Source organism: Pteropus medius, unplaced genomic scaffold, assembly GCF_902729225.1.
Source record: "Pteropus medius unplaced genomic scaffold, Ma_sr-lr_union100, whole genome shotgun sequence".
Lineage (NCBI taxonomy): Eukaryota > Metazoa > Chordata > Mammalia > Chiroptera > Pteropodidae > Pteropus > Pteropus medius.
The window spans coordinates 1,240,116-1,260,119 of record NW_024342474.1 but is presented as its reverse complement, the minus strand read 5'-3'; the positions used below and the strand labels follow the sequence as shown (position 1 = coordinate 1,260,119).

The 20,004-nt window shown below is 53.9% G+C and overlaps 1 protein-coding gene across 2 annotated transcripts in view; it reads right to left on the bottom strand.

Moving 5' to 3' along the window:
* The window catches only part of LRP1 (LDL receptor related protein 1), an 83,968-nt gene that overhangs the window by 17,663 nt on the left and 46,301 nt on the right, over window positions 1–20,004 (bottom strand). For both annotated transcript variants that reach the window (XM_039865753.1, XM_039865754.1), the window contains exons 24-41: window positions 15,893–16,090; window positions 14,609–14,683; window positions 8,315–8,444; window positions 8,050–8,176; window positions 7,501–7,652; window positions 7,281–7,405; window positions 6,589–6,966; window positions 5,044–5,233; window positions 3,758–3,962; window positions 3,169–3,361; window positions 2,458–2,583; window positions 2,130–2,258; window positions 1,736–1,855; window positions 1,437–1,550; window positions 955–1,104; window positions 755–877; window positions 329–445; window positions 27–155 (exon numbers count right to left, since the gene is read on the bottom strand). In XM_039865753.1, coding sequence (XP_039721687.1) covers window positions 27–155; window positions 329–445; window positions 755–877; window positions 955–1,104; window positions 1,437–1,550; window positions 1,736–1,855; window positions 2,130–2,258; window positions 2,458–2,583; window positions 3,169–3,361; window positions 3,758–3,962; window positions 5,044–5,233; window positions 6,589–6,966; window positions 7,281–7,405; window positions 7,501–7,652; window positions 8,050–8,176; window positions 8,315–8,444; window positions 14,609–14,683; window positions 15,893–16,090 — 2,781 coding nt within the window. The remainder of the gene's footprint in view (window positions 1–26; window positions 156–328; window positions 446–754; window positions 878–954; window positions 1,105–1,436; window positions 1,551–1,735; window positions 1,856–2,129; window positions 2,259–2,457; window positions 2,584–3,168; window positions 3,362–3,757; window positions 3,963–5,043; window positions 5,234–6,588; window positions 6,967–7,280; window positions 7,406–7,500; window positions 7,653–8,049; window positions 8,177–8,314; window positions 8,445–14,608; window positions 14,684–15,892; window positions 16,091–20,004) is intronic.

The following is a 20,004-nucleotide window of genomic DNA, read 5'->3' as shown; positions in this document are numbered from 1 at the left end:
CACTCCTTAAGACCCCTGCCACTCACAGCAGCCAGCTGTGACACTCTCATCGGCGCCGTCAGCACAGTCCTTGTCACCGTCACAGAGCCAGCTCTCAGGGACACACACATGGGTGCCCGGGCAGGAGAAGGAGTTGGGGCCGCATGTCTTGGCTTCTGTAGAGGGAACAGGGAACTGCTGAGAGACCAGGAGCAGGCAGAGCAGGCTGAGCAGCTGGGCGATGTCCCCACTGCTGTGCTGTCCCTCCTGCTAGAGGGTGTGAGTGTGTGTCTGTGTGCAGGCATGCTCCTCCCAGAGCCCCCCTGACCTGATCCCAGCCACCCCTCACCGCAGTGAGCCGACTCGTCCGAGCCATCCCCGCAGTCATCACTGCCGTCACACAGCCACAGCTTGGAGATGCAGCGATGGTTCTGGCATTCAAACTGTGCCTCTGAGCAGAACGTATCTGGGGTAGTTAGTCGGAAGCCACAGTTAGATGGAGGGCAGTGGGTCACTCAGCTGGGTAGGCAGGTGCCGCGGGACAGCTGAGAGGGACCCCCATGGTACCCTTCTGTGGGGGGCTCAGCAGGAGCTAGAGAGATGATCCCCCTCTCTTGAGGGTCTGGGTGGGGAGCCTCGGGAAAGGAGGGCATTTCCTAGGAGGGAGCTAAGAAGGGGGGGCCTGGAGACGGTCTCAGTGGCTATGGTGGAGCCCTAGCCCCCTGCAGGTCTTCTGAGCTCCCAGCTCAGGGGATGGGATGCTGTGGTCACTCACTGCAGTGGGTCTCATCCTCGCCGTGTTCACAGTCGTCCTCCCTGTCACACGTCCAGCTCATGGGGATGCAGCGTCCACTGGGGCAGGCGAAGTAATTCAGGGGGCATCTGGGGCGCTTCACACCTGGGGGTGAGGGAGGCATGAGGGCCCTGACCCCCTCGGGGGCCCACTGCCCACTGTGTACCTGACCCTGGCCAGACCTGGGCAGTCGCGCTCATCACTGTAGTCCCCGCAGTCGTTAGCGCCGTCGCACACCCAGCTGGGCGCGTAGCAGAGGGAGGTCCGCTCACAGGGCTGGAACTGCACACCCTTCACCCCCAGGCGGAAGTAGCTGCTGCAGTTGGTGGCGCCTGGTGGGGGGCGGGGGGGATGAGGGGTGACACCAGGTTCCCTCCAAATACCCTCCCTGGCGACTACTGGCCCACCAGGGCCCTCGTGTGTTTCAGAGAGTTGAATAGTGCCCTTCAGGTGAAATGCTGTCCACACCTTGCATTCACTGGCCCCTGCCTGAATCCCAGGGGAGTCCAGGCCTGGAGGCAGGGAGCAAGAGGGGGACAGACAGGCTGTGAGGAAAAGGAGGCCACCCTGTGAGTCCGAGGGAAGGCGGAGAGCAATGCTGGGCTGGAGGAGGGGAGCAGCACGGCAGAGGCCGGTGAGGCCCCTGACAAAGGGCACCACTCACTGCAGTTCATCTCGTCCGAGGCGTCCTCACAGTCCACAAACTGGTTGCAGCGGCTGGAGTTCCCGATGCAGGTGCCGTCCCGGCAGCGGAATTCGCCCACGCCGCAGGCTGTCTCTGGAACAGCGCCCGCCCGGTACCATCAGGCCAGGTTCTCCCCGTGGGGGCCAGAGCACCTGGCCCAAAGCCCATCGTAGAGTGCCCCGAATCAGACCCCTTGGGGCCTGGGGCCCAAAGCTCGGCAAGGTAAAGGTGGGGCAGAGGTTGGAGGTTCTGAGGCCCGGGCGTGGGGTCCTACTCACTGTTGCAGAGGACCTCATCGGAGCCATCCCCGCAGTCGTCTGCCCCGTTGCACCACAGCATGTTGGACACACAGCGCCCATTGTTGCACTGGCGGAAAGTCTTCTTGCAGCGGCGTGAGTCTGTGGGTGGGGGCCCGGCAGTTACAGAGGAGGGGCTGCCTCTAATGGGACAGCATGCATTTGTTCCCTTGACAAGCTGTGTAGCTCCTGCTATGGGCCTGGCACAGGGGTCACAGTGATTCTGCCCTCCATGAGCTCCCAAAACTCCTTCTTGGGCCATGGAGCTGAGTCATGGAGCTTTTGCTCCTCTCATTCCCAGACCCCCCCTCCCCCCGCTGGGGGCTGAGGCTGGTGGCTGGGGGCCAGGGGCCTGGGGGAGGAGGTGGCTCCTTACTGCAGTAGGACGGCTTCTCATCAGACTTGTCCTTGCAGTGGGAGACGCCATCACATGTCAGGCTGAAGTTGATACACTCACCATTGGCACACTCGAACTCATCTTGCACTCGGCAAGAGGAATTCACCGCTGGTGGGGAGGGAAGGACCTTTGTGAGCCAGAGCCCTGGGGCCCTGAGCACTCATGTCCTTCTCTCACCGGGAACTGAGGTCATCCTCAGTCTCTCCTCGGTGAAAGTTTCAGGGAGTTGGGTTTTTGGAGGGTCTGGGAGGAGCTGGGTTCCAGTGAGTCCCCCACCAGCGTCCTCCTCCCTTACACCCTCTCTCACCCCGGCAGGTGAGGTCCTCCTGGAGGATTCGGCCCCCTCGGCAAGAGCAGTTGACGTGGCCTTGGTGGGTGAGCAGGCACAGCTCCTGGCAGCCCCCGGTGTTGATGCGGCAAGGGGAGAGTTCACCTGAGGCACGGAAGGAGGACAAAGACCTAAGACTGTTCTCTGCAGTGCACACACGGAATGCCCACAGCCATTCCCAGAGATTCACTGAGCTTCTGGGCACTGGCTGTGGCACAGCGGTGGACGTCCAGGTGACAAGTGTTTGCGGGGGCCTGAGTTGGGGGACATGTATTCTCTTAGGTGGGGTGATAGGGAATTCGAGGCATGCTTTGGGAGATTCAAATGTACGGAGAGTTGAGGTCATGTGTGTAGTGACGGGGGCCCCAGGGCCTGTATGAGAGGCCCAGGAAAGCTTCAGGTCTGTGTGGAGGACACTCAGTCCGCCAGGCCCGGAGTGGGAGTGTGTCTGCGCACGCGCATACAGAGGGTAGTGCAGGCAGAACCGGGTCTCTGTGTGTATAATCAGGTTGTGGGAGGATGTGTGGTTCTGGGCGGGAAGGGCAACAAAAGCATGCACTGGGGTATTCAAAGATGCAGATGAGAACAGAGTGGAGTGGTGTGTTTGTGTGTGTGTGTGTGTGTGTGTGTGTGTGTGTGCGCTCGCACAGTAGGCAGGACAGCAAGGCTGGTGGCAGCGGCCCCACTCACAGCTGTTGGTGTCATTGGCCACAGCGATGATGCCCATGGGCTGCTGGGGGATGTCCACACGCAGCAGCTTCATGTCGCTGCCCACGTACTTGTTGGCCCGCTGCACAGCCCGCCGTACCCAGTCGGTCCAGAAGATGTGCTCCCCGTACACAGCCAACCCGAAGGGGTGGACTGGCTCCGACTTCAGAATCACCTGTGGAGACAGCACCATTGCCTTCACGGGTATCGCTCAGGCCTCTCGCTCCAACTCCGCTCCCCTGCAGCTGGCTCCAGGGACAAGGGGGCCTGGCCCTGGCCTAGGTTCCCTAGACAAAGTCACAGAATGGGAATGACCCGCAGAGGCATCTTTCCACCTCTCTCATTTAATTGATGAGGAAACCAAGCCCAGAAGGTGAAGACTGCACAAGGCCACACAGCTAAGTGGCAATGTCAGGGCCTGGATGGGACTCCTTGTGGTCCTCCCAGCTCTTCCCACCAGGCGGCCTCCCTCTCTGCTGTTCTGGGCCTGGGCAGTCTCCTTCTTGGCTGAGCAGCCGCCCCCCGACCCTAGCCCCCTTGCGCCACCCGTCCTGCCTGCCCCGAGACTCACATAGCGGTGGGAGCCGTCATACTCGCACCGCTCGATCTTGTCCAGGGTGGCATCGGAGAAGTAGAGCTTCTCGGCACGGTGGTCGATGGCTAGGCCATTGGGGGTGCGGATGTCCTTCTCGATGAGAGTCAAGGCGTTGGCTCCCGACAGGGCTGCTCGCATGATGCTGGGGTGCTGTTCATTCCAGTTGGTCCAGAACATCAGGCTGGGGGAAGAGAGAGCCACAGGGAACAGGAGTCAAAGCCAGGGGCTCCTCCACAGAAGGCCCAGGCTAGGGTGTGCAGATTACCAAGACCCATGGGTCGGCCAGGGTGTGAACCAGACCCTAGCACCACAGGCAACCTCTGAGCCACCTAGGCCAACAGTCCCGGTGCCCAGGAAGGGCCTGGCCATGGCGGTCTGTGTGAGCAAGTGTTTCTCAGTGTCTGTGAAACAATCCTCTGTGTTTACTGAGAGATAGTGTAGCCCAGTGAGTCAGGCTCTGGGGTTCTTGTCCTGGCTCCACCACTTACCAGCTAGGAATTCTGGCAAGTTATTTAAACTCTCTGTGCCTCAATTTCCTCTCTATGACGTGGGGCTATACTACCTGTGCTACAGGATGGTTTGAGGATTAAATGAGTTATGATTCGTCTTATTGACGGCCCCAGTCACTGCTCAGAGTATTTTCTATAATTTTATTGCCGTCTTTTTCCCGTACCCAGGAGTTGCTTATTGAGTGTCTACTGTGTACTAAGTGCTGGGGATGTGTGGATCCTACCCTTAAGGAGTTCTCGAGAATCACCTCCACAATTTAAGGCCTTTGCATACTTGAGGTCCGAGCCCTAGCTTGGCCCTTGAATGAGTGTCTTGCCCTCCTCTCAGTAAAGGAGGCAATGGGGCAGGCTGGCCACACCATGCTCCTCTCCAGGGTGGTAAGGCTCCAGAGGTGGGTGTGGAAGGCCTCAGGGCTGGTCAAGCACTACACTGGGTGTGACTGTGTGGTCCTCAAACAACCTGCATTGGATGGTATTTCCTGGGTCCTTGGTCCCAGAGATTCACCCGGTTAGGCCTGGGGTGGGGCTGGGGGCCCAGTGCTCCCCAGGCAATCCACATGCACCCTGGAGTCTGAGAAACACTGAGCTGCATAGAAGCCAGTTCTGTTTTCCCAGGTCACATAGCAAGGAAGTGGCTGAGCTCAGGTTAGAGCCAATCTTTCCTGCTCCTGCATTCCCCTCCCAGGTCTGCTTGGGGCAGTTTTTGCCACCCTGTGGCCCACCCCTCCTTATGCCCTGGGCCTGGCAGCTCACTTCTGGCACTCGTCCAACACAAAGGCCCGAGGGTGGTCATCTCCAGACATGGTAATGACTGTCTCACGCTCGAAGGCCCCTGGGCGGGTCTGGTCCACCGTGTGGCGGGTGATGGTGGATGTCGTGTAGCTTGTCCAGTAGAGAGTATCCCAGCCACGGTGATAGGCCAGGCCTTCCACAGAGCCCACGTCTATGAGGAGACAGGAGTAGCCATAGGTCAGGATAAGGCCACAGAGCAGAGCTGAGGGGACAGCCTAGGCAGCGGCTACGGAGGACTGCCTGGGGCACCCACGTCCTTGGTACATGTGGGGTTGGAAGTGTGAGAACTGGGGAGCTTGTAGGGGCACAGCCCCCAACCCAAATGACCCACGGTCCTCCTTGACCCTTCTTCCTGCGTCTTCCCAACCTGAGTATATTTGACTTTGTCGCGGTCACACTTCCCTGGAGCTAGAATTTTGCCATGTTGAGTGCAAACTGGATTTCAGTAAATCAGCACCTACTTGGGCTGTACTGGGGAGCTTCCTACTTAAAAAGATCCTGAACTGGGTTGTTTTGTAGACATTTTAAACTCAGGTTAAAGAACTAAGTGCACAATGAGAGAGAGGCAGCAGAACAGTCCTGTAAGAGGGAAAAAACTCAGGAGGTTTTAGTGGCTTCAAGCTGTATGAAGAAGTAGCTGCCAGAAAGCTGCATTAATAGAAGTAGTGTAGCCTGAACAATGGCCTGAAGGGAGGGGACAGTCCTATCAGTCTCTCTTGATTGAGCCCCAGATTGCAGAGTATCGAGTTTAGCATAGGACACTACATTTTTAGACAGACATGTGGACCGGACTATGTGAAGCAGAAAATGTCCAGAGGAGACTGAAAGGACAGGTTTGTTCTTGTCACCACTGTATACCTGGCACCTAGTTCACTGTCTGGCACTGAACTTTATGGACGGGATGAATGAATAAATGAACAAATGAATGAGTCAAAAGACCTGGGGTATCCAGCCTAGAGGAGAGAAGACTGTAGCAGAACAAAATAGCAGTTTTCAAAGACCTGAAAGGCTGTCCTAGGATGATAGCTCTAGCACCCACTGCCCTTCATGGAGTGCCACCACCTGTCTGGTGCTGAGCTGAGGTTTCACACTTGTCACCTCAGGTGCTCCTGTCTCCTTATACAGGAAAAATCTGAGGCTTGGAGAGTGTAGGAAACTTGCCCAAGTGGCTGAAATCCTGTGTCTGGGCTTGAACCTGGCCCGTCTCTGCAGCCTGTGCTGTGAGCACCAGACACACAGAGGAGAGCTGGGGCTTATTCTGTGCAGCCTAGGGGTGAATTAGGACTGGGGTGGGGGAGTAGGAGGGGAAAACTGCCTCCAAAGGAGGAGAAATGTCCAAGTAACTACAATGGGCACAGTGTGATTCGCTGGCCATCTGTCAGGGATGCTGAGGCAGGTGGGATTCAGATAGAGCAGGGATGGGCTGGCTGGGGTCTGCCCTGAGTCTGTGCTGACTCTCCCTGCACTCCACCCGCGTTCCTGGGAGGATTCGGAGTCTGGGCTCACTCTCCACAATGGTAGTCCTCCCGGAGCCATCATCATTGATCTGCTGGATGTTCCCAAAGTGGATGTCACTGAAGAAGATGCGGTTAGGGGTGCCTGGGGAGGTGCCTGCTCGGTAGTCGAAGGCCAGGGCAATGACGTTCTTCATGTGTTCAGGGTCCTCAAAGGGCTGCACAGGTGCATTGAGGTTGCGCTCATCTGACAGGTGGATGCTCTTGAGGATGGTGCGCTCCGAGTATAGCAGATAGCCAGCATACTCACGGCACGATGCCCCGTCTTCAGCCAGCATCCCATGGGCGCAGGCGCAGGCCCGCTGCCCACCGCCCCGGTACAGGCACAGCTGCTGGCACCCACCGTTGGCCACTGCACACACATTGGTGCCTGGGGGAGGGTGCAGGGGAAGGAGGAGGTTATGGAGGGCAGGGCCCTCTTGGGGGAAAGACTCACCGATGCCTCTGTCATTTCGGCTGAGGTTAAAACTCTGGTTGGCGCCCTGTTTTGCCTCGATACCCTCAATTCAGACAACCCTCAGATCGGTCCTGGAGCGCCTCAGCCTCTCCTTACTACCTTCGGGTCTCTGGGGCCACTGGAAAGTGCCCCTTTGGGTCTTACTTCTTTTTTCGTCCCCTCACTCTAGGCACTCCCAGGCCAGGGCCCCTCTGGCCTCTCTTGCCCAGCCCAGACCCTAGCCTCACCTTTCTGCCGGTCTCGGTTAAAGACCTTGATATCTTTGAGCTGGACGCCAATGCCTGTCCGCAGGGGCACAGAGTCTGTGGCATTGTCTTTGCTCCCGCGCTTGATGGAGCCGTTGGCGTGAGTCCTGGGGGAAAGGAAAGAACCATGAGCAGGACGTCAACTGGGGCCAGGTGCGGGGGAACAGATAGCCAAGGAGAAGGCCAGGACGGGAGCCCTTACCTGTCACTCCAGTAGATGAAATCCTCAAACACGGACACCGAGAACATGTCCATGTTGTTGCTGGATAGAACCACCTCGCGGTTCTCACCCGTCTCCAGGTCGATCCGCTCAATCTTGTCTGTCCGGGCGTCACACCAGTACAGCTTCCCATCCTACAGGCCAGAGGCACCCACTTCACCTCCAGGCCCCTGGGCTCCCGTCAGCCCCCTTGTCCCGGGCAGCAAGGAGCGTCTCACTCACTCCTGACGCTCTTTCTCCTCCTTTCGCCACCTCCTCCTGCCCTCTGACCTGCCAATCTGCTGACCTCTAGGCTTCCCTCCAGTCTCCACTTCTGAGTAGCCCCCCATCTACCACTTCTGGGGGTGGGGCAAGAGCCCTACTCTAGGTGGGAGCTGAGCCAGAAGCTCCCATGACTCCCTGGGTCCATATCTTCCTACCAAATGAATTACAGGGAGATTCAAATGGGAGCAGGGCATAGGATAAGGGGAGCTTCCCCTCAAGAGCACAGGGTCCAACCCTTTGGCCCCAAGGCCAAGCCTGCATCCAAACCTGATAGTCCACCGAGATGCCGTTGGGCCAGCTGATGCTGACATTAACCAGCACCACTCGCTCAGTGCCATCCAGTCGAGACCGCTCAATACGTGGATACTGGCCCCACTCAGTCCAGAACAAGTACCTGGGGGATGGAGGTGGAAGTGGGGGTCATTCCTCAGGACATGGAGGAGAGAAGGCCTCAACAGTGTGGACTATGGCCAGGGCGACCAGGCCAGGCCAGAGCCAGAAATGGGATTGGCTAGCCTGTCCAGCTCCTTACCCCTTCTCTGGGTGGACAGTGATGGCCCGGGGCTTGTCCAGACCCTGGGAGATGACCACATAGCGGAAAGAGCCATTGAGTCGGGCGACCTCGATGACATCAAAGCCCTGGTCCGTCCAGTAGATGTTGCCTGAGGAGGAAGTGGGTGGCGCTCAGGGGGGTTGAGTGGGAACACACGTACCTAGTCCTCTCCCAGCTCCCAGATGCCCCTACTGCTTTCGCACCTGTCCCCATCTTTGCCTCCCCTTCTCTTCTTCAGACCCCCCCCCCTTCTGAAATCCCACTCTCCCCTTCGGCCCCTTCTGAGCCCCTGAGCACGCCTCCCATGCCTCCCACTCACGGCGCATCCACCCACGGGCTACATGCTCTCCACGCCAAGTTAATGCTTTTTATTATTACTACATAATCCTCAACGCTTGCTGCCCGGTTCCCTGGGCTTAGGCCCGGGCGCTGATGGTGCTTAGGCCCATGTCCACCCAGTAAATGGTGTCATTTTCTGGAGGTGAAGGAACCAATAAGGGGATGCCCAATAAGGCAGGAGCAAGGTGAGGGTTCACAATCACGCGGGGGTCAAGATAGAGGTGAGTGAGTGCCGGGGGCCAGGGAGCTTGGAAGGGGAGACAAAGAGGAGCAGGGCAGCTGTGGCGAGTGCCTCCCCCTCCAGCTGTGACCCCTGGAGGCCATGTCCCATTTCCTCCTGCCGTCAGATGGCTCACCAGCATGGAAGTCGATGCCGACAGCCAGTGAGGTCCCCGACACTGGAACCAGGGCGTCCGACTTGTCGTTGGGATCCAGGGGGATTCCCCGGATTCCCTCATGTACAGAGTACAGGAGAAAGGAGCCCACACCTGAAACACAAGGATATTTCAGGCAGGGGACTTGCTGACGCCCCTTTAAACTTGGCTTCTGTCACTGTTAAATGTTCTTCTTTGCTTCCCTTTTGATATTTTCCCCCAGCTATCATCTCTCTACCCTCAACACACATGTACACACATCCTAGCCTGAGGCCTGGAGCCTGGGCAGGGCAGTCACCTGGCTGGGAGTGGGGAAATGAACTCCAAACTCTGGAGAACCACCTGCAAGTCTCTAGCTTTCCACTAGAGGGCAGAAGAGGCCTGGCTTTCTCTTCTTGCACTATGCCCTCAATCTGGCTTCCCTCAATACATACAACCCTGCACCCCCAAAGGCTGTTAGGGAGATTCTGGGGAGGTTCAGATAAGACAGTCGCACTGGATGACTTCCAAATCTAGATTTCCATCTTAGTTTCCTCTTTGTCTTCCCCTCTCTCCAACACATGACACTCAATATTCCCCACACCTCGCTCCTGAGCCAGTCTTATTCTGTTTCCCCATTTCCTACAGGGCACGATAGCCAATCTTGAATCCTCCCTTGCCTTTGTCCCTTGATACAGTGTATCCCCAAATGAATCCCCAAATGGATCCTAGTTGTTCAGGCTCCAAGAAAAAAAACAGATTTATGGTTGAGTAAGTTTGGGAAGACTCCAAACAGTAGTCTTCTCTTGAAACATTCTCAGTGCTGATGAGCATGTTTAAGGTTCTGAGAAATTCTGCAGCAAAAAAACAAAACAAAAAACCACTAAAGCTTTTTTAACCCATCTACCCACATCAAAGAGAGAGGTACCCAGGAGTGCGCCTTGGGAAATGGCAATTTCTGAAGAAAGTCTGAGTCCCATCCTTCCTTTTCAGCCCCAGCCTAGGCCCCATCTCCTAACGGCCTCCTAACTGGTCAAACTGCCTTGGTTTCTCCCTCCCCCACTCAGCTGGCTCTCCGCCGCCAGGTTAATCTGCCCCAAGCACCACTTTCCAGGCACTGCTGGCTGAGAACTCATGGCCCACCTCGCTTCGCAGTCTATCATCATGACTCCCCCACACTGCCCACACTCGGGCTTGGCACCCCAGGGCCCCTGCACACGCCCTCCTATCGCTTTGGACCCCTTGCCTTGCATATTATCTCTTCTCTGAGCCACACACACTCGAATCCTACTAGTCCTATAAAACTCAGTTCATTGCACCCCATTGATTTTGACCCCTCGCCTCTGTCCCCTGGCATCCCCCACAGCACCCAGCACAGGGGGCTTCCTGAGTATCTAACTCAGAAGGTCCTTAATAATACATGACGAACGTAGTTTTGTTGTCAAGGTGAGGAGAGAAAGGTGGGGCTGTAGATTAGGACGGGCTGGGGTTGGGGACCTGGGCCAAGGCGGGGGTACTGACCCTCACAAGCCTGCTGGCCACTCCGGAGGCTGTAGCCAGCTGTGCACATGCAGGAGCGGGTTGACTCTGATGTGGGCAGGCAGAGCTGGGAGCAGTCTCCATTGTTGACACTGCATGGGTTGGTGCCCTCATGTTCTAGGGGAGGCAGAGAGAAAGGGTTAGTGGCCCACCGTGGGACCTCAGTGTCAGGATCATGCTGCTCAGGGGCAAGACAGTCACCACCTTCACCTTGGACCTCGAGGGGGTCACCACCCAACCCAGCTTTCAGGCTGTCTGTCCTGGCCCCCAGTCCTGTGGCCAGGGTAGCTGTAAGCCTGTAAGTTGTCTCAGAATTAGAAAGAGGAGCCCGTTTGGGTGGTGAGCGGAGCCCCATTTTCATTCCCATTCACCCGCTTGCCCAGGGGTTCCCGCAGCCAATCCTGGCCACAGCCCCGACCTCTCTGAGCCCCCTCCTGCCACCCCTGCCCCTCGCCCCCTGCCTCACCCAGCTGGATGCTCTCATCATAGACCTTCATGTGCATCACCAGAGTGGTGCTGTTCCGCAGGACCACGGACCCCGAGCCGTCAGCCTTGTTGCACGTGCCCATCTTCTCCGACACCTGATCTGCCCACCACAGCTTGTCCCCTAGGGCGGCAGGAGGGGATGATACCCTAAGAAAGGCCCTCCTCTCAGCTTTCCTGAAGGGCCTGCCCTGCCAGAGTGGGCAGGCTGCCTCCAGGCAAGCCCCTATCTTCCCAGCCAGTCAGTCCAAGCTGGCCTGCCCTGCTCCTGTCCCTGCTCCCACCTAGTGGCCCTCACCCATGATGGCCAGGGCAGTGGCTTTGCCCAGCTGGTTCCACATGGTACTGATGACCTCGAGCTCGGTCCCGTCCAGGTTGCAGCGGTTGATGGTGTGGTTCCTGGAGCTGATCCAGTAGAGTTTGCTTTCAGGAAAGTCGATAGCCAGGCCTGGAAGAGGGTGGTGTCATTGCCAGAGAGCCTGGCACCGGGGCTGGGGTCCCAGAGCCTGACCCAGCTGGGCTACCCACCCCCAGGGATGGGCACAGAGTATGTGTGAAGGGTGAGTGGGTTTGGGGGAAGGGTGGTGATGACAAACACAGCTGGGAATTCGGAAAACAGTGGGGCAACTGGGGGACCCTGAAAGCATGTCCTGGTTGAGGAATCAGGGAAGGGCTTCGGGGCAGGCAGGGCAAGCTCGTACCCACAGGGCCCTTCTGGCCACTGAAGAGCAGGGTGCGGTTGCTGCCGTCCATATTGGCCATGCTGATGTTGTCACCGTCGGTCCAATAGAGCTTCCTGGGGGAGGGAGGGGTGCAGGGAGAGGAAGCTCAGAGTCCTCTTCTTCCCCTGCCCGTACCCCAATGCTCCCTAACCCCGGGCTCTAGACTGACCCACGCAGGGGGTGGACAACCAGGCCGTGGGGCTGCTCCAGGCCCTGCACCACAGCATTCTTGAAGGAGCCATCCAGCCGGGCTACATTGATCTGCTTCTTGTTGGTGTCGTAGCTTGTCCAGAACAGGTTCCGGGACACCCAGTCCACAGCCAGCCCATGGGCATTTGGCAAGTCTGGGGGCACAGTGGGAAGGTGGTGGTTGGTGGTTTGCACAGCAGAGTTTGGGAGGTAGAGGGGGCAACCTGGTTTCTGCGGGAATAGGGATCAGGAAACCACGTTGGGGTACTTTGAAAGACCCAGGGGAACAGGAAGTAGGTGCTGGGGACCAGGGTAAGGAGCATGGGCTGGGTGGGGGCCGCCCGGGTCCACGGGATGGGCAGGGCCTGGACAGAACCTGCAGAGACGACCGTCTCCACGCCTGTGCCGTTGATGAAGGCCCGCTTGATGGCCTGTGTCCGCACGTCAGACCAGTAAACACGCTGCTCTCGGGCGTCGTAGTCCAGTACTGTGACGTTGTCGATATCGGGCACCGTGAAGGAGATGATGTAGTTGTAGTAGGGGGCATCCAGGTCCACCCCCCGGATCTCCATCTGACGTGCGTACAGCAGGAACTTCTTAAACTCTGTGGGGCAGGGGCGGGTCACTGAGGGCAGCCCCCCACCCCCTCTGTGCTTCCCACCCACCCGCCCAGATGAGGATCCCTCCTTCTTGTCATTCCTTCTGTTTGCTGCCGGCCTTTGGCTATCAGGAAGCTCCTACATTGTGTGTAACCCCCCTTCTTACAGAGGCTGTCCCTGGGGACTCCCCCATCAGGTCCCTCCTGACTGGACTGTCTATCTTCAATTACAGTGGGGAGCCTGAGTGCTGACACCTTCCCCTGCAGCCTCAGCTCACCACTGGCTCTGGAGGGAGGGGTCTCCTACCATAGCAGGTGGTGTTGTCCTTGTGGAGCTTCATGAGGTGGGGACAGGCGCAGGAGACTGTCCGATTGTAGTTGATAAGACACAGGTGGGAGCAGGGGCCTCGGCCCCCATTGGCCTCACAGGGGTTGGGAGCTACGGGTAGGGGTGGGGAGAGAAGCAAGAACATCCTGTGACTTATTGGCCCCTCCCTGGCCTTTCTCACCTGAACGACCCCTCTTCACCCCTCCTCATCCTCCCCGTTCCAGCACTGCCTGCTGCCAGCTCTTTCCTGTTACCAGGCTGCTCCATCCCATCCTGTCATTCTGGCATAGACCTCCTCCTGTTCTCATTGCCCCCTCCTCTCCTAAGGGCTTCTAACAAGGCTGCTGGCTCCTTCCGGCCCTTACCCATGGGCTGCCGGGAGGGGTGGTACACCTGCAGGTCGAAGGGCTGGGTATTGGTCCTCTGTACCACGGTGACATTGTGGCCAGTCCACTTGTTGGCCTTGGCCAGCGTGTTTGTTCGCCAGTCTGTCCAGTATACCTCCCCACCGTACAGCGTCACTGCAAATGGGTGCGACAGGAACTCGTGTCCCCGAAGCACCTCCATGTGGCCGGAGCCGTCGTAGCGGGCTGAGTAGATGGCATCTGACCTGAGAGAGTGGTCAGGGCAGAGTGAGGGTGCTGGCTGGGGCTGCAGCCTCAGGACACCCTGCGTCAGGTGCCCCTCCGAGGCCCAGGCCCACCATCCCCACCTCAGCACACCGGAGCATCCCTCCTCCCAACCCTGCTGGTCAGGGAAGGCAGACAGAACAACCAATCGGGCGGCAGGGACCACGTGGTGCTAAGTCTAGGATCTCCGCCCTCAGTCCCTAACTCCCCTGCCCCATCACTTCTCTCCAGGATAGCCATTAGCACATAGGGCTTTAGAGAAGGTTAGAAAAAGGCACCCCCTCTGGAGAGACCAATTAGAGAAAGTTCCCCCTTCCCCTGGGCAAACAGAGCCCCCTCAGCAGAGGCAGGAGGTCGTATTTCAGCCCTCTGCCAGGCACTCCGAGCAAGGTGACAGCTGGTCTCTACTCTCTTCTATCCCTATCTCTCCCCTAACCCAGCCTCTTCTCTCAGTGCAGTCCTGCTGGGCCCAGCCCTTGACCATCCTGGTTCTGGATCTAACTCCTCCAGGCCTTCTCACCATCCTCCCCACTGCCAGGTTCTGGGACGCTGGCCCACCCTGGCCCTAGAGAGGAGGGGGAGATGAAGGCCTCCTGGGTGTAGTGGAGGGTACTGACCTGGCGTCGATCCAGAGAATGCGCTTCTCCAGGTAGTCCACGGTTAGCCCATTGGGCCAGCCACCTGAGCCTGTCTCGCGGTGGATGGTGCGGCGCCCTGCCCCACTCATGGAGGCTGCTTCGATTCGGGGCAGGCTGGCGTCCCAGTCTGTCCAAAACAGGATCCTGGGGAATGGGGAAGGGGTTAGGGTGGCCAAGGTCAGGGCCTTGGGGGAGAGGCTGTGGTAGGATCCTAGATAAAAGGCAGAGCGGGGCTAGAGGTCTTAAGGAGACTGGGGTCTCTAGCCAGGATGAATGAGTTTTTGGGGAGAACATGTGGCCAGAAGAGGCTGGGCATGGTCCTTACCCATCCCGGGGATCCAGCGCAATCGCCCTTGGGTGCTCAATGTCACCGGCCAGCAGGGTGGTCCGAAGGGTCCCATCCAGCTTGGCCACCTCAATCTGGTCCAGGTTACTCTCCACCCAGTAAATGTTGCCTGCAATCCAGTCTACAGCCAGGCCCTCAGGTGTGGCCAGACCATACTGAATCACCACCTCAAAACTGGTCAGGGCTGGAGAAGAGAGCGTCATGGTTGGTCAGAGTCTCCTGGGGTGGGCTGGATTGAACGCAAGGCATCCTAAAAATCTTCCATGACCCATCCTCAACCCTGACATCTCTGCCAATACCTCTGAAGGGCCTTGGATTCAACTGGGGTTCCTAGATCTCCCCACTGTCTGCATCCAGGCCTCCCACTCCACCAGAAGGTCAAGTGAGAAGAAAGCCTGGAAAAAGGAGGGTAGCTACCATCTCCTGCTTGCAGCTCTCTGGAAGAAAGGCTAACCCATGAGAGGAGATCAGGGCAGAGGGTGGAGGCTTTGCGGAACAGTCCTAGACCCAATATGAGAGGCTAGAACTTTCTAGAAGTCACTCCACAGACTATCTTGGAGACTGTCTCATGGAAATACATACACACATACATACATACGTATATGGATTTCATTATTTTCGAAACTGTCGCACAGTATGAACGTGATGACAGTCTACTTAGCTATCACCTTGTTGACTGAAATTTGACGTCTGGGGTGATTCCGAGTTTTCTTTACTACAAACCATGCAAACTCCTCTAGCAACATGTGCTTCTGTCAAGTCTTTGCTCAGATGTCACCTTCTCAAGGGGCTTCTTTGACCATCCAATTTAAAATGTCAACCCCCATTCTCCCTACCTCCCCACCCCCACCTCGTTTCTTTTTACCCACAGTGCTATCCCCTTCTGTCACATTCCACAGTATACTCATTTGTTTTGTTTATAGCTGATGTTCCTACTGGCATGTACGCTCCATGAGAGCAGACATTTGGCCTGTTTTGATCACTGCTGCTTCCCCGGGGCCCAGTGCGTACATGCTCAAAATGTGTGTTGACTGAATGAAAGAAGTCTGTGATGGGTCGGGCTGCCGTGGGACAGAGGCAGAGTTCAGGTACCCGATCCCTAAAGGACTTTTTCTTTTCAAGCCTGTAATTCTAGGATTTGGGGAGCCGAGCTCCAGGCCGTTTCAAAGAAAGGCTGATCATTTTGTTAATTATCAGGCTGGCAGCTCTGCTGAGGATAATTAGGGGGCGTCAGGCACTGAGACCCACAGCAAAATTTAACCTAATTAATGAGAGTGTGGGGGATGGGGAGCTAAGGGCCTCCGCTTCGGGCTGAGCACCCAAGCGCCCTGGCCGTGAGCACTGGCCCCCCCGCCGCATCAGTCCTGGGCACAGCGTGCAGGTGGCCAGTCACCTCCGTTGTCCAGCAGCTTCCCGCGGTAGATCTTGTCCTCCACCACGTCAGTCCAGTAGAGGGCACTCTGGCTGAGGTGGAAGTCCAGGGCGATGGTGTTGCGCAGGCCGGGCACCAGGACGCTGTAGTCCCCTTTGTGAAGGTCAATGCGCCGGATCTCGTGGCGGTTGGAGAAGATGATGAAGGGCTTGAAGGGGTCTGAGGAGGGGTGTGATACGGATCAGCAAGGGGCTTGCTTCCTCCATGCTATCCTGTCCAGGGTCGGGACAAAAACAGGGCCACGTACCAAATCTGACGAGATCAGGGGAGGAGGCCAGCATGGCAGGCACTACAAACTCAGAGACAGAAAGCAACCACATAGGATGGTCTGAATAAAAAAATTCCTGACTAAAAGTGAGCCATGGGTAGTTTTGTCCCAGACCTGTAGCTTCCTTGACAAAGGTCAATCTTTACCTTAACTGAGCCTGTCTATTGTCTTTTTGCATCTAAGATAACATACCTTTGAAATGACCAAGTAATCTTCTTTACCAGACCCCTCAGGGTGCAACCCACCTCACCAGAGCCCGAGTCCACTGAATCCCTCCTTGTTATCTTCTTCCCCCAATACCATCACTATGTGCTGCAAATGTTAATTATTAACTATCCTGTACCCACCAGTGTAAAAGAAGCATGTGTCTCTCTATTTTTTACTTTTTATCTAATCCCAGAGATCTCCCTGCTTTGCTTTCTCTGGCCCCCTTAATCTGCCGCTGATGGATTTTATGTAACCCTCCTTACACCTCATCCCTTGACTCTAATGTATAAATTAAGCTGTAAAACTTCCATTCTCTGGAACATTTTCTCAGTTTGTTGAAATTTTGTTTCCTGGCAATTGTTGTCGGTTTGGCTCAAATAAACTCATAAAAATTCTCTCCAGGTCTGGACGTTTCTTATATTGCCATTTACTTGGCATAGTTGGCAAGATTCCAAAGAAGCCCACCCAGGACCACCCTGTGGACATGGACCCAATGTTAGGTATCAGCAGGGGCAAACTGTGCCCCACCGGCTCCCCATTTTGCATCGGGTGAACTTGAGTGTTTTTCTTGGAATCTGGATCTCCTTGTTTTAAGGTAGGAGGCCCTGACTTTATTCAAGATATTCTTAAAAAAAAAAAATCCTCGAGGTGGCATTAAAAGATAAGCGTCAAGATAATCCAGGCTAATAAGAGTTGAGATAACTCAGGGACAGGAGGAAAAAGATGAGTGGCTGATTTTTAATTTTGGCTTTTCAATTAGAATTGCTTACTGAGAGGCTGAAAAAAACCTTTTGCTAGATAAATGAGAGTCTGAACTCATTCAGCTCTGAAGATAACAAGCACTTACTCTCTCTACCTTGAATTTTGAGTATTCTTAGCTGACCAAGAATTCATACGGAGGTGTCTGAGGGTACCCCTCAAGATAAGCAGGGTCCCATAGGGAATTCCAACACAACTGTAATTAAATAAGTGACTTGTCCAGAGATGCACAATAAAGGCTGGCTATCTAGTGCTCCGAGTCCTCATGGTTGTATTGAACATCCGGGGAGAGAGACCAAGACATGTAAGAGGGTTGGAGTGACCTAGGAGGTGACAGACTCAACCCATAGGCAGCACTTTACCCTACTACACAATATCCCTAGAAATTTGTTCAGACTCTGCAGATCTCAAAAGAAAACTAAAATTAACATGAGAAATCGTGCCTCCAAGCCCCCAGCCTCCATTAATACTCCTGCAAATGTGCAATTCATAGGGAGTCTTTACTTGCAACTACTTACAGGAATGGGAAGATTTTACTAAAAGTGCAAAATAGATGGCAAAATAGAACTCTTTTGACACCTAAATTCATTTCCTTGCATGTACAATAGAAAAAAAGCTAGTTCTAAAATCAAACTGAATGAATGGGAGGCTTACATCAATTGGCAAATAGAAGCCTCTGAAACTGAGTACAGAGAGACTTTCTTCTCTCCAAGAAGTTAATAACAAAAATTTAGAGATTGTCTCTGAACTAAAGATGGTTTCCAAAGCTGCTCCATGCCAATACCCACTTTTCCCTCTTCTCCAACTTCCCTGCTATACCCTTTACTTTGTTGTCCGGACTTACTCTTCTTTACTCCTCCCCCTTCTCTCTTTCTTCCATGCCTTTTCCAGCACAGCTCGCTATTGACCTAGGGGACACTAAGAATAGAAAACTAGACCAGTATAGATAAGGGGAAAAAAAAAAAATTCTTTGGAGAAAAGCCTGTCTGAGGCAGAGAGGAACCAGCGATTAAATACATTCCTTAGACTAGAACAGAATTGAGAATTTACCTAAAGATTTCCCCACCTTCTCCAGCACCGTGAGGGGTTTGCAAAGGAATGTAATTTAACTGTTAGAACATAATCCTGGCTCTTCTGACCTTTTCTAATTAATATACCCACTTGTTTCTGAGAGCAAAGCAACAGAATGCTGAAATAAGATCTGGCAATGTAAAAGAGAGACTGATGATCCAGTGCTTGATTTCTTTGAATATTAAAAAAAAAAAAAAAACAAAACTTTCAAACAATACTCAGCTCTATCTCCGGACAGTTTTAAATATCATCAAAATGATCCCTTACTAAATTCAACATTTTTGGAAGGACTAGGTGAAGAGCTTATAACTGATTAAACAACATAAATTAAACTGGCTGACCACATGTACTAATGAACTGGCAATTCTGGCTGATCAACTATCTAAAACTATTCAAAAGAGAGAAAAAGACAAAGCTGACAAAATCATGAACTTGCAGCTCCAGCAATTAAGCAATCAGGTCAGTTCTCCCCTAAGGTCTTTTAGATAGGGGGAAAGAGGAGTCTGTTTTTATTGTGAGAAGTCAGGTCACCTTAAGAAGGATTACAGCAAACTGAAATGGGATTTAGAAAAAGAAAAGAAACAGAAGCTAAGGTAGGGCTGCCTTGAGGACTACGAGAAGGCATTTCCCCTTCTCCTTACTAATACTTTAGGAAAAATTGAAATTACCATAAAAACTGTGGAGACCCTTGTTGATATTGGGGCTAATTAATCTGTTCTTGATCCTACAAAATTAAGTTGCCCTTTCCTTCGGACTAAGTTTCTGTACAAGTGGTAGGGACATCTAATCAACCAGTGTCCTTTTAAAAACCAGAACCTGTTCCCTTCCAGCTAGGAAACATTATGGGGCAACATATGTTTTTACTAGTAAAATCTGCCCCGAATCACCTGATGTGGTGAGACTTTCTGGAAACCAAAGATGCCCATATATCCTTTTCCCAGAAGGGTGAAATGTATTTAGAACTAAAACAGATACTGAGCCAATTGGAAAAATAATGATTTTAAAGGAATCTCAACAAGAGGAAACTAATCTTGAGACTGACTGACATTTGCTATAGGACATCCCAACTTTCCAGGACGGGTATCGGAAAGATTAAGTCAGCTACTCCTATTTAAAAAACTATTGAAGATACTTTGCCGCTACCTACTATTCATCAGTATCCTTTAAGACCTGATGCACTAGCTGGAATTAAGCCCATTATAGAAGATTACTTAAAGGGAGCTTATAATTTCATGTATGAGCACTTGTAATTCTATTCTCCCAGTGAAGAAACTCAATGGGAAAGGATGGAGATTTGTATAGGATCTCGTAGCTATAAATAAAATAGCTATTCCCAGACATCCTGTGGTTCCAAATCTACATGCCCTTACTATTAGCTATTCCTGTGGACTGTCAATATTTTTCAGTGATAGATTTACCTAATGCCTTCTTCAGCATTTATTTATATACATATACATACATACATATACATATACATATTATATATATATATATATATATATATATATATATATATATATATATATATATGAATGACAGGAAATACCTCTTTGCTTTTACCTGGGAGGATCTTGAGTTTACTTGGACAGTAATGCCCCAGGGATATATTAAGAATCTCACCTATTTCTCTCAGATACTAACTGATTTGAATGATGTTGAATTTCCCAGAAATTCCACTCTAATCCAATATGTGGATGATTTACTTTTATGCTCTAGGACATCAATTCGACTCCTAAGAGGACACAATTACCTATTAAAACAGCTAGTC